Here is a 12,509-nt window from a genome sequence, read left to right as displayed (position 1 = left end):
AAAAAACCAAAGATGGGCTGGGCTAGAAGGAGGTGATATGACGGGCGGAGAAATAGTGTTGGGTTATGCCAGAATTTGAAGAGAAACTGGGCCAATTTTTTTTTTTTGAGAATAGAAACTGAGCCAAATGTGTTAAAACTAAAAAAAAAACGACGATGAAGCCCAGAAGCAGCACAGGCCGGGCCACGGTCCGCTGGGCCCATTAGTTAGTGCCGGGCCTCTGGGCTCTTTTGGGGGCCCAGGCTCGATGGCCAGCTATAGGTTCCACCGCCCCAAGCCCACAGTCCACAGGCCACAGCGCTCCTAATCCCGAGTCCCTCTCCCGAAGCGTCTCTTCCCATCTCGAACTGCAGGCCGTGGAGAGTGAGCAGGGGAGCGGCCTCGGGCTAACACACAGTCACATCCGATCCGACCGACCTAGCTCCGATCCGACCCAACGACGCCTCCCACCGCCGTTACGCCCTAGGGCTCTCTCCTCCTCCTCCGGCATCCCGCCTCTACCTACCACCCGCCCCTCGTCGCCGCCGTCTCCGCCCTCGTCGCGTCCCCTGCCGTCTCCGCCCCGGCCGCAGCAACCCTCGGACGCCGTCTTCTCATCGAGGTACGAGGTTTCCGTCCATCCATGGATTAGGATTAACCTAGGGCGGAGCTAAATTTAGTTAACCTCGATCATTTTTCGGCAGGGAAACTAGATCCGCCCCCCGCTGGGTTCGTGCCCCCCTGTTAAGCCCGCCGCCCCTGTACAGCGAAGCGAACCTGAGCTGCCTCGTCGACGGCGAGGATGCCTGGCCTACCTCTACCTCCTGCTGCCCAGGACGCAGGGTACGCCCGCCTCCACCTAACTTGCTTGTTCTAGTTGTTGTGTTGTTGTTATGTGCTTGTGTGATGCTGCTAAGCTGGGTAGAGTTAGTTTCCATCATGATGCCCGCACGGGTAGTCGCGGGAGGTACTGTGGTTGATCCTTGTTCGCGCGTGTAATTGATAGTATTGTTATGGAAATCCTGGTTATGTTTGTAGTTGGATAGTGCATTTATGCTGCCTGTTTTGTCTGTCTGTCCGTCCGTGTGTCGCTTAGGCTGCTGGATAGCGGAGTGCAGTGCAGTGGCTTATTTCAAGAATTAATGACTGCGGAACGTGGATTGCTTTTTATACAGAAGAATAGCGCACGGAGGTTGCGGCCACGTAGTGTCTCAAACCCTGGCGGGCTGTCTGCGTACTTTGCGGCCCTACCACCCATGGCATGCTCGTTTACGACTTGATGTCTATATGACGCTTCGCCTTGGTTGCATTTGGAAATTAGTGTTCTGCTGCTAAGCTTATTCTAGTTGTTGTGCTGTTCTGTGCTTGCATGCTGCTGCTAAGTTGGGTAGAGTTAGTTTCCATGGTGATGCCCGCACGGGTAGTTGCGGGAGGTCCTGTGGTTGATTGATCATTGTTTGCGCGTGTAATTGGTAGTATTGTGATGGAAATCCTGGTTATGTTTGTAGTTTGTATAGTGCATTTGTGTTGTCTGTTTTGTCTGTCTGTCCGTCCGTGTGACGGTTCGGTTGCTGGATAGCGGAGTGCAGTGCAGTGGCTTATTTCAAGAATTAATGACTGCGGAACATGGATTGCTTTTAATATAGAAAATAGTGCATGGAGGTTGTGGCCACGTAGTGTCTCAAACCCTTGTGGGCTGTCTGCATACTTTGCGGCCCTACCACCCATGCCATGCTCGTTTACGACTTGATGTCTGTATGCTGCTTCGCCTTGGCTGTATTTGGAAATTAGTAAATGGCTATCTGTCTAACGGCTCGTGATTGGTTGGTAATTTTTGTGATCTCGTTGCATTTGGTGACTAGTGAATCGTGATGCCCGTGCGGGTAGTCGCAGGAGGTCCTGCGGTTGATCCTTGTTCGTGCGTGTAATTGATAGTATTGTGATGGAAGCCCTGGTTATGTCTGTAGTCCGATAGTGCATTTGTGTTGTCTGTTTTGTCTGTCTGTCCGTGTGACGCTTCGGTTGCTGGATAGCAGAGTGCAGTGCAGTGGCTTATTTCAAGAATTAATGACTGCGGAACATGGAATGCTTTTAATACAGAAGAATAGCTCACGGAGGTTGCGGCCACGTCATGTCTCAAACCCTGGTGGGCTGTCTGCATACTTTGTGGCCCTACCACTCACGCCATGCTCGTTTACGACTTGATTTCTATATGCCGCTCTGCCTTGGTTGTATTTGGAAATTATTAAATGGCTATTTGTCTAATGGGTCGTGACTGGTTGGTAATTTTTGTGATCTCGTCGCATTTGGTAACTGGTGAATGGCAATCATGATGATTTTTCGGAGTTTATGTCTGCTCACTGGAAATCTGTGTGGTATTGCACCTGCCTTGGTTGTATCCTGGTTCTGGAAATTAGCCGAGTTGTTCTCTATCTATGAAGCTGCTTTGCAGTTATGCAACCATACCAATGTGGCAAATGGTTTTCTTGGTGTTAATAGTGAGATGACATGTGTTGTATTCTTCTTTTGATGCATGTGCTTCGTTTATGCAGGAACGCTGGCAGTGGATTCGGTTACCCCCGGTCTACAGACCAGACGTGTCGCCAACAGTTAAGACCTCGATTGTCGCCAGATGAGCAGCTTGCTGCAGAAGAAAGCTTCGCGCTGTACTGCAAGCCAGTTGAGCTGTACAATATTATTCAACGAAGAGCCGTAAAAAATGTAAGGCATCCTACACATGTTGCCTCATTTGACATGATTACTTTCTCTACTCACTCATAATAATCGTGCGCAAGTGATTTAGATACCAATAATAGCTCACTGACTTTTTGCAGCCCGCTTTTTTGCAAAGATGCCTTCATTACAAGATACATGCAAGACGGAAAAAGAGGTACACATTTTTTATTCTGCTGCAGGGCATGTGGATCCCAAAGATTTATTCTGATTGAAATTCAATACGTGAATAGAAAAAGGACGGTTCCATTCCACAAAGTATTTTCTTTTCTTGACATAGCTGGGATTTCGTGATTGTTTAGTTTAGTTGACCCCTTTAGACATGTTGGAACCACATACATAAGGTTGTCACAGTCGGGATTGAATCAAATTCAAAATGCTTTGGCACAACAGAAAGGAGAATCTAAGATCGTACCTTAGTCCATCCAATTATTTGAAGAACATAATACATGATTATGTATTGCAAACATAATGTCATGTCACGTAATCATAAAAAGAATAATTAAGTAATTAACAATTATAACTTTGTGGAAAGTAGCTTAAGAGCCAAGATTCTATGAGTTTAATTTCCTCCAGATTTGTATAGTGTCTATGTTTGGTGCATTCGTGTACACATGAACATGGGTAGTATTGCTCAACAACATTGCAAAGATCATCAAGTTGGAAAGTGTCATCGGTCTGTCATAAAAAAGTGGTAAAACCACAATTAAAACTCAATCACCAGATGTGTATAGTGTCTATGTTTGGTGCATTTGTGTACACATGAACATGGGTAGTATTGCTCAACAACATTGCAAAGATCATCAAGTTGGAAAGTGTCATCGATCTGTCATAAACAAGTGCTACAACCACAAGTAAAACTGTCATAAACAAGTGCTAAAACCACAAGTAAAACTTAATCTTGTGTTTTGCATCATATGAAATACTAACCAGTGTTTGTGCTTATAAATGTAGGATCCAAATAACTGTATCACTTTCTCGAGGTACAAATGCCGAATGGCCAGAACATAACATCTTTCCTCTTTATGTTCTGTTAGCTACACCTACCAGTAACATTTCGCTTGAAGGGGTAAGTCTACCTTCTTTAGTTTCATACAACATTTTCTACCAAATGTTCTCTTTTCTCATTAATGCCTTAACTATTTTGCAGCACTCTCCGATATATCGATTCAATCAGGCCTGTTTGCTTACGTCTTTCAGTGAATTTGGTAATAAAGATCACACCAAAGCTACATTCATAATTCCGAATCTGAAGAATTTAACAACCTCCCGAGCTTGCGGCCTTAACATTATCCTTATTAGCCGTGGTATAATATGCAACCTCTGTTACTATTTATGCCTTACATTTATTTGCCACCAGCAAACTTGATTCCTTTTTTTAGTTTCAGAAGGGCAAGTTGGAGAAAATATTGGCGAAAATAACACTTCAGGGAACCATGTGGAAGGCTCTGCTCTCCAAAGTTTGTGGTTAACATTTGCTGGAAGACACTAAATAGTTGCTAGAATAAGCACATACATGCGATTACTTACCACAACTATCTTAAGACTTGCTCACTCGTCCGAAAATGTATGGCACACATGCATTTCTAGATTCAACTTTGACCGTTAATCAAACCAATAATGTGGGTTATGTTTCATAAAGTTATACCATTAAATTTGCATTCGAGAAGTTTCAAGATGGTATGATAACGCATATACAACTGACCTAATTGATGATCAAAGTTTTATCTTGAAATGTGTGGGCACCTTTCTGGACAGGAGTAGCAACTAGGACATTTAGCCAGACAGTGTGGGTGCCACATGGGTTGAGCTAGCCAATGGTTGGCTACATATAGGCTCTCTCCATTAGTAATTTGTATGTTTTTCATCCTTTCGTGGGTATGGTTTAACTTCTAAAACTAAGCATTAAGAACAACATTGTTCTCTGAAACCAGTTATGATGTGTAGTGTTATTGGGTCTAACTATCATCTGTTTGATACATTTTGACAGAGCTTGAAGGGAATTGTAACTGGGGTAAAATACCAATTGATTTACTTGGTTCGTCTTTGGAGAATTGTGTGACCTTAAGTTTGGGACATACTGTGGAGTTGGCCTCTACAGTTAGTATGAGCCCAAGCTTCCTAGAGGTATGGCAATTGAACTTTGACTACTATGCTTCAATGTTCTTAATTAATGTATGTACTAAAACCTTTCTATCGTATTTATTTAATCATATAACTAATGAACCACAGCACTGTACTTTGAATTTTGACTAATCTGAAGCTTGTTTCAGACTAAACAAATTACTTTAGCTACCCCATGCACTTCCCTTTTTAGAAGGCCAAAGTGCTTGCCATTACTTAGCACACCCCGTTCCGAAAGTGCAATTGGCAAATTATCAAATTCGTAGTGCAATTTACATTATTATAACAGAAAGTATTATAAGATAAATGTCAACAATAAAGGTTCAAATATGCAATTTATGGAAGTTTCAGTGATTCTGCAAATTAGTTTTCCTTCATCTGTTGGTCAGATTCTGATACCCTTTTTGTATTTATAGCATCATGTTGAGCTCCTTGTCTTTCCTTTTGTTGTGCATGCAGCCAAAATTTCTGGAACGGGACAGTTGCTTGACATTTTGCTCCCATAAGGTTGATGCAACGGTAGGATTATTAATCCATCCTTCTCTTTACAAAGCTAATCATCTAAAACATTGTGTCCGTATTTGTGTGTGGTGGGGGTCTAAGAATTGTTGATACGGGAGGGCAATGTTTTAAATTTTAGGCTGTCTACCAGTTACTTCTGTAGCTTCTCTGAGATTGTTGTTATTGTTGCAGGGTTCATATCAACTTCAAGTAGGCATATCTGCTCAAGAGGTTGGCGCAAGAGACATGTCTGAATCTCCATACTATAGTTACTCATACAGTGATGTCCCACCTCCAATGTTACCACATGTTATAAGGTAATACTAATACATATGTAGTAAATCGTAAATGGGTTGCGAATAAATCCATTTTTCTTTTCGCTGAAGACATGTTGTGAGTGCCAACATGTATCCCTTTTAGGTTGCAAACTTGCAATTGATCCAGTTTGTAAGTTTAGGACACCATGCCAGCAACTGCACGTTTATAATAGTTGAATGGGTACTTTGATACCATGGATGCAATCGACTAGATTTGGCTGCTAATATTCACAAGTATGTCGATTTGTGATGTCCAATAGACATTGCTAGATTTGCCAACATAAGTACTTCCAGATCATTGCATTTCCAATGATTTTTCCTGAATATAATTGAAGAAAGTTAATGGTCATTAGTCAAAGGAACGTAATGGAGACATGTCAGAAAGAACAGGAAAATAAATTGAATCTGTATAATCAAATTTATATGGATGCTCAGTGCTGGGGTTTTGGCTACAGAGGCAGGTTTGTCGGGCTCTTGTGTTAGCTCCACCTAGCCTTTTGGTGGTCAGGCTGAAGTTAGCCTAGCAGAACCCTGGACTGACCTGTTGCCTGGCAAGGTTTTATGATGACATTTTGCTTTAGCTTTCAGCTTTACAAATACATTTGCATTTTGATATAATCAAGTGAACATATATAATTTTTTGTTTTCCACAGGTTAAGAGCTGGTAATGTGGTTTTCAACTACAAGTACTACAACAATACTATGCAAAAGACTGAAGGTTCTCTCTCACACAAACACTTGGGCTCATGCGTTTTCCAGTTTCATTAACACTTCTTTGCATCACGTCATGTTCTTTTTCCTGTGTGATCCACATTTTCTTCTTTTTTTTTGCGGATGTGTGCTCCACATTTTCTCCTTGCACTGATTTACCAAACGCGATTAGCTAGATAATCTTAGACTAATATCCTCTGCTAAACCACTTTCTGTTTGATGGTGAGAATTTATTACTTGGTCCAATTAATTATAGTACCGTGGCATGCTAAGAACTGCATGGAGATATTCATTTTTTAACATTAGTGTGTATCAAACACACAAGTAACCAGGTGGAGAATCTTATGCTTTAAACACTTTCTGTATATGATCCTAGAACTAAAGCTGGCGAGCTAAGTTTGATAATGATTTTAATGTTCTTACATCTTTTGTTGAGCTTAAAAAATGGCCTATAAAGTTCTGTGTTTAGCTGTCTCTAATTGACTAATTTATTCATCTTTCTGAAGTAAAGTTCTATATCACTATGATGAACGGAAAAGTCAAGATGTGCTTCATTTTTTAAATGAAATTAATGAAAATTCTGCTGCCGAAGACAGAAATTACACACCTTCTCATGAGTTATTACATTCCAATAGAATAGTGTAAAGTTGAAATTAGATTCCAATTGGTTATGTATATTTATTAAGAGGCTTTATGAAAGAATGCTGTGTGGTGTATTTAGGGCATGTTTGGCTGGTGTTCACACTTAGCCAAATTCTGCCACAAGTGTGGCAGCTGGGTTAGGCTACTGTGTTTTTGATAGCCATAACTTTTGCATGGCTCACTTACTTAGCAGCCTGTCCCACATTTCATCGACTTGTACTTCTGCCAAACATTGCCTAACTTGTGGCAAGCAAATTATTTGCCATACTTTTTGTGGCTGTGCAGCTGATTTACATCCAAGTTTGTTATCTATGATACTTTCTTTTGAATGCTATGATGGCAAAGATACAAAGTTAGATGCCTTGCAATTTCTGTTTGGTTTGTTATTTTTTGCTCATCTTTTTCTACTCTATATTGATCCCTTCTTACCAGTCACTGAAGATTTTGCTTGCCCCTTTTGCTTGGTACCGTGTGGAAGCTATAAGGTAATGTTTGAAGCGAAGTCCAATTTGTGTTATATTTATATGTATTTGAATTCCGTTGGTTGCTGCTAAGAACATGTGGATCTACATTTACGATAAATTTAGATTGTATTTTCTCTGTGCACACCCTTTTCCTCTTTAAGGGAACAGTCTGCACACCTTTTTCAAGGCACATCCCTGATGTTCTGATTCTGGTGATACTAGGGTTTGGGGTGTCACTTGAACTCGACGCATGACCTATTCCACTTCGAGTTTTGGGTTGGTAGACTTCTCGAATCTCCTTTGTAAAAATTTATTTTATGCTCATAATAGTTTAATTGTTAATTTGTCCTTTATGTTCACGCAGATATCTGAAGAATGCCAGGCTGTTAATGTTAGTCTGAAGACAGATGCCGCCTGGAGAACTGAGGTAAATTGGTGATAATGAACTTCCAAAATGAGCTGATGATAAATGATACTCCCTCTGTCATGGTTTGTAAGGCTGGCATAAAATTTTGTGCCCAACTTTGACCAAAATGAGGTTATTGTTGCACAAAAATGATATTGTTGAATTCATATTGAAAAAACTAATGGCATAACAATTATATCTATATATTAAATGTTTTTTGTATAATTGTTGGTCAAAGTTTGACATAAAATTCCGTGCGGGCCTTCTAAACCTGGACAGAGGTAGTTGATGTAATCGCTGAATTGAGTATTCTAAGTTTAGCATGTTATGGCTTGATTTCTGGGTACGGGTTTTGTAGGAGAGGATTAGCTTGTGAACGTGAGGTTGGCACATAGGCACTGTTGGTCGGTGTGACAATGGCTTGAGCTAAAAGCCCTAGTCGCAATAATAGAAGGGAGGGTGTGGGACAAAGAGAAGGATTTTTTTAATTGGTTCCTTGCTTGATTCCATACATTACAATTTACATCCTATGGCTTTGCACAGTACCCAACTCATGTTTTCTCTGGTACTCAGCACCTTTCACTTCCATAACCCTTATCTCTAGAATCCAACAAGTACAACTCGGGGCTAATAGGACCTAGAACCTAAGTCAATCTGACCTCGGGCTGACCGAGACTATCTGTGATGGATACATCCTCGAACCCTTGCGGGCATACCATGAATAGCTGACAACCCACATAATAAGATATCCCTGGGTTTTCTGCTAATTAAAAGCTCAGTTTTGTGCATAGCTTTCCTTACTTTCTTGAACACAATGGCTATGGTTGTGCCCATTATGCCTCCTTTCATAGTTTGTACCCATTCTTAGCATGCTTAGCATAGTAAATTTAGACATTTTGTTCTTAATGTGTGGAACTAATAATCCCAAAAATTTCCAGCTTGTGGCGGAGGGAGTTGATCCAAGACATCAAACATTTTCCTACTGGTATGCTCTTTCTCCATTAATTTTCATGATGCTATATTCGTTGTTTGATTTTTGTGTTGCTTCAGCTCAAAGTTCAAGAAACGTAGAAGGTTGGCAACCACAGCTCAGAAAACAAGTTATGTACATCCACATATCATAGATTTAGATTCACCTGAAGATGCCCAGGCAGTGTCTGAAGATGACTTTGGGCAGAAGGAAGATGGTAAATTCTCATCTTATGATTTTTTAAAAATCTGTTTTTTTTTTGGGAGTCATCTTATGGTTTTTTACTATGACATAAACTACACTCAAATGATCTCTTAGGGCATGTTTGGTTCCCTGGGCCGCACATGTCTCGCACCCGAGAAGCAGGCTGAGGGCTGTTTGGTTTGTTAGGTCTTATCTACGGGCTGCACCCGAGCTGCAAAACTGGGCCTCTCAGCCCGGACGTGGGATACGGCTGATTCGGCCGTTTTTCTGAAATAGAGGCGTCGGCTTCTCTGCATGCACCCCAGCTGCTGCATCCCCTTTACTATGCGATCAATGGCCGTCAGGGCAACCAAACACGCCCTTGCTTTTATTTTGTTCATTCTATGAGTGCAAGTTCAGTTCACAGTGATATCAACCTGAAAACTGTTCCTTGACCAATTCATCGTGCTGGGCCTGGGAAAACCGTACGAATTTGTGTTGAATTTGGATTTCGAATTTTTGAACTTCAAAATTTCAAACAGATCAGTTTTTTTGTTGTTGCATGCACATGGAATTCCAGCATTGAGAACTTCTGCATACTTTTATAAAAAATCTAACATACATGAATGTGTTAGATCCTTTCCTTAGGTAAAGATTATCGCAACCGTTCTTGATCATATCAGAATATTACACACAGTGCAAGGTATTTCCTAATAATCTGCTCACATTTCATTCCTATTGCCTAAAAGTTTCAGGTATTTCTGTAGCACATGCTTCCGCCGATGCGGCGAACTCATTACATGGCAGCAGTCTTTCGCCACCAGCTGCCAACAATCTTTCGCCACCAGCAGTACTACAGTTTGGAAAGACAAGGAAGCTATCTATGGAGCGAGCTGACCCCAGAAAGTAGCCCTGCTGTTTACATTATTGATATCGTGTCATGAATCATATTGTTGATTCTTTAGACATTAATAATAAAAGATATTGAACTAACTATTTCGTTGTGTACACTACCTGGCAGCCGGCAACTCCTGCAGAAACGTCAGTTCTTCCATTCTCACAGAGCACAGGTGTGTGAAAGATAAATATTGTACCTTGCTTGTGTAGGTGCATGACCTATTACAAATTCTGATGTATGCAAATGTTTTATACTTGTCATAATAGTTCCATAATTCGTAAGTGACGTGTTTTTTTTTAACATTAGTTTTCTGGAAGCCTGGTGCTCCTTCAATTTTATATTTTGTATTGAACAATCAGTTCAACCTTTAATTTAGTATTTGGATGCTGATGCCGATTCTAGTAGTGGTTTAAATGTTAGGGTCTGTCTCATGCAGAGATTGGTGGGGAATGATTTGTTTTCTCCATCCACTGTCGGTTCCACTTGAATTAAAATATGAGGATCTTGAAGAGCTTGCCTCTCTATTGTCTATGAATACTAGGCTATGGCAATCTTGTTAGCATGATGTCTTGTCAAAGTATCAGATGATGTTTATGTAGTTGATTTCAATTATCATTTTTTGTGCCTCCTACCAGCTTTCTTATAGTATATTCTATAGTAGTAATATACTCCCTCCGTCCCATATTAAGTGACTTTCTATTACATGTATCTAGACACTTTTTAGGCATAGATACATCCATATTTGGGCAAATTTGAGTCACTTAATATGGGACGGAGGGAGTAGTTATTTATCGTCTCTGTTATACTCCAGGCTTTTGTCTTACTTTTTCCTTCAGGTGCTCATCATTTAGTAATTTTCACAGCTTTCTTATGTTTGTTCTATTGGATTTTTAGTGTATACATATTTGAATTGTTATGACTTGGAATATTCACAATTTTATCACTGCATTTGAGATCTAGCTTGATTGCATTTACCTTTTGTCGTAGCCAATGGCATTGGAACAAGTTTTCTCGGATCGTGATAGTGAAGATGAAGTTGATGATGACATTGCTGACTTTGAAGATAGAAGGGTCAGATAAAATATCTCTTTATCTCTCTGTTCGGAAACACATGCTGTTGCCTATAACTGTGCTCGAGCCGTCTAATACTTTATTTTAAGGTCTATATTTTAAGCTATTTCTATTTTGGTGGTTGCAGATGCTTGACGATTTTGTTGATGTCACACAAGATGAGAAGCTTATTATGCATATGTGGAATTCATTTGTTCGGAAACAAAGGTCAGGCCTATATGCATAATTCTATGTTTCAAGCAATGAGATTTCACATTTAAAATTTAAAAAATTGGAAACCCCTTTTTGTGATGTTAGTCCCAGAGTCAAACTTTAGATTTGAAAAATCTGAAGTAACAAACTATCATTTTGTTTGCATATACCATATCTGAAAAGAATTTTGGAATGTGTTACGTAGGAAATGTTTCCAGATTAGAAGGGTATCTTAAATTGATGGGGAAGTCTTCACCTTGCATGACACACATTATTCTTCACAACCTCTTCATCTTGCATGTCACAGATTATTCTTTTTCAAAACATCTTTTCATTTTGATTCTAGTATGTTTTATGTTTCATGCAATGAGATTTCAAAAACTTTTGTTGGTTCCTCACCTTGCATGGCACCTATTATTCTTCAGAATCTTTTCATTTCAATATATTTTGGACGGCTGTTTCTTCTGCATTGAGCATCGGTTGATGTTTATCTGCTTTTCGATTCCTTGAAAATCCAAATCCCATTGTCTTGCGTCCTTGCGGTAGCAAGAGCCAGGAAATGGCATCAAAACAAGAGTAGACTGCATGGTACAGAATTCTCTTACTGATGGGTTACAAAATTTCAGGGTGCTAGCTGATGGTCATATACCTTGGGCCTGTGAGGGATTCTGCCAGTCTCATGGGCAAGAACTTGTAAAGAACCCTCCTCTATTAATGTGAGTTCTTGATTATAGCTTCGTTATTATTAATTAATAGCTCCACTCAAAACATGTTTGCGGTGGCGCACCTTTTGCATGCACTGGATTCGTGTTTATTTGGCTTGTAATTTTCTTGCTGGATGAACAGGTGCTGGCGCTTCTTCATGATCAAACTCTGGAACCACAGCCTACTAGATGCCCGTGGCATGAACACCTGCAACCTCATTCTTGAAGCCTTCCAAAAGGAAAGCCAGTCAGGCCCCAAGAAACTTGACTAGAGCAGAAGAGTGCTCTGGTACTTAGGAACTGAAAACCTTTGTCTGTAAGTCGATGTTTGGAGGAAAAGAAAGCGTTTGGAGAGCAACTTTTGCGTTGGGGAGGAAAAGAAAGGCGACAACCGCACACCACCCGGGGGCCATTGTTTCGTTCAGGATTATTCTCAATTCTATTTGTTGATCCGTCGTCATATTGGCACTGTAATGTCACCTAAATAAAACTTAAAACTGTAATCGGATGTCTGTACATGGAATGCTGTTCGTTGTAACTGTAAAGGCATGCATTTGCATGGAATGTTGGTCCGTCATATTCTGTGCCATCGACAAGTTTCTTGCTTTTGCATT

At 40.5% G+C, this 12,509-nt stretch overlaps 1 protein-coding gene across 4 annotated transcripts; it reads left to right on the top strand.

The window, feature by feature from the left end:
• The first annotated feature begins 330 nt into the window (after positions 1 to 330).
• LOC100829017 (polycomb group protein EMBRYONIC FLOWER 2) lies at positions 331 to 12,509 on the top strand. 4 transcript variants are annotated; one of them, XM_010235473.3, is made up of 22 exons: positions 331 to 601; positions 684 to 822; positions 2,532 to 2,700; positions 2,814 to 2,869; positions 3,667 to 3,781; positions 3,863 to 4,019; positions 4,101 to 4,172; positions 4,703 to 4,839; positions 5,296 to 5,355; positions 5,530 to 5,654; positions 6,308 to 6,372; positions 7,440 to 7,492; positions 7,694 to 7,747; positions 7,836 to 7,898; positions 8,816 to 8,862; positions 8,928 to 9,064; positions 9,780 to 9,936; positions 10,052 to 10,100; positions 10,916 to 10,999; positions 11,127 to 11,206; positions 11,818 to 11,907; positions 12,038 to 12,509. In XM_010235473.3, the coding sequence occupies exons 2-22, from the start codon at positions 782 to 784 to the stop codon at positions 12,165 to 12,167; spliced, it is 1,941 nt and encodes a 646-aa protein (XP_010233775.1). In that variant the 5' UTR covers positions 331 to 601; positions 684 to 781; the 3' UTR covers positions 12,168 to 12,509. The 4 variants fall into 4 exon arrangements, with proteins under 4 accessions (XP_010233775.1, XP_010233774.1, XP_024317487.1 ...); XM_010235472.3 differs by having other exon boundaries at positions 4,095 to 4,172; XM_024461719.1 differs by lacking the exons at positions 331 to 601; positions 684 to 822; positions 2,532 to 2,700; positions 2,814 to 2,869; positions 3,667 to 3,781 and having other exon boundaries at positions 3,876 to 4,019; positions 4,095 to 4,179.

The sequence above is a fragment of the Brachypodium distachyon genome, chromosome 3 (assembly GCF_000005505.3).
Source record: "Brachypodium distachyon strain Bd21 chromosome 3, Brachypodium_distachyon_v3.0, whole genome shotgun sequence".
In the NCBI taxonomy this organism is placed as follows: domain Eukaryota; kingdom Viridiplantae; phylum Streptophyta; class Magnoliopsida; order Poales; family Poaceae; genus Brachypodium; species Brachypodium distachyon.
Note: the sequence above shows the minus strand (reverse complement) of the source record. Positions and strands in the feature narration are given on the sequence as shown.

Excerpts from the sequence above, each read along its gene's own strand:
- LOC100829017 (XM_010235472.3), top strand. The coding sequence starts at position 782 with ATGCCTGGCCTACCTCTACCTCCTGCTGCCCAGGACGCAGG. Across the intron at positions 7,493-7,693 it reads TACCGTGTGGAAGCTATAAG|GGTTTGGGGTGTCACTTGAA; the intron begins GTAATGTTTGAA and ends TGGTGATACTAG. Across the intron at positions 11,000-11,126 it reads CTGACTTTGAAGATAGAAGG|ATGCTTGACGATTTTGTTGA; the intron begins GTCAGATAAAAT and ends TGGTGGTTGCAG.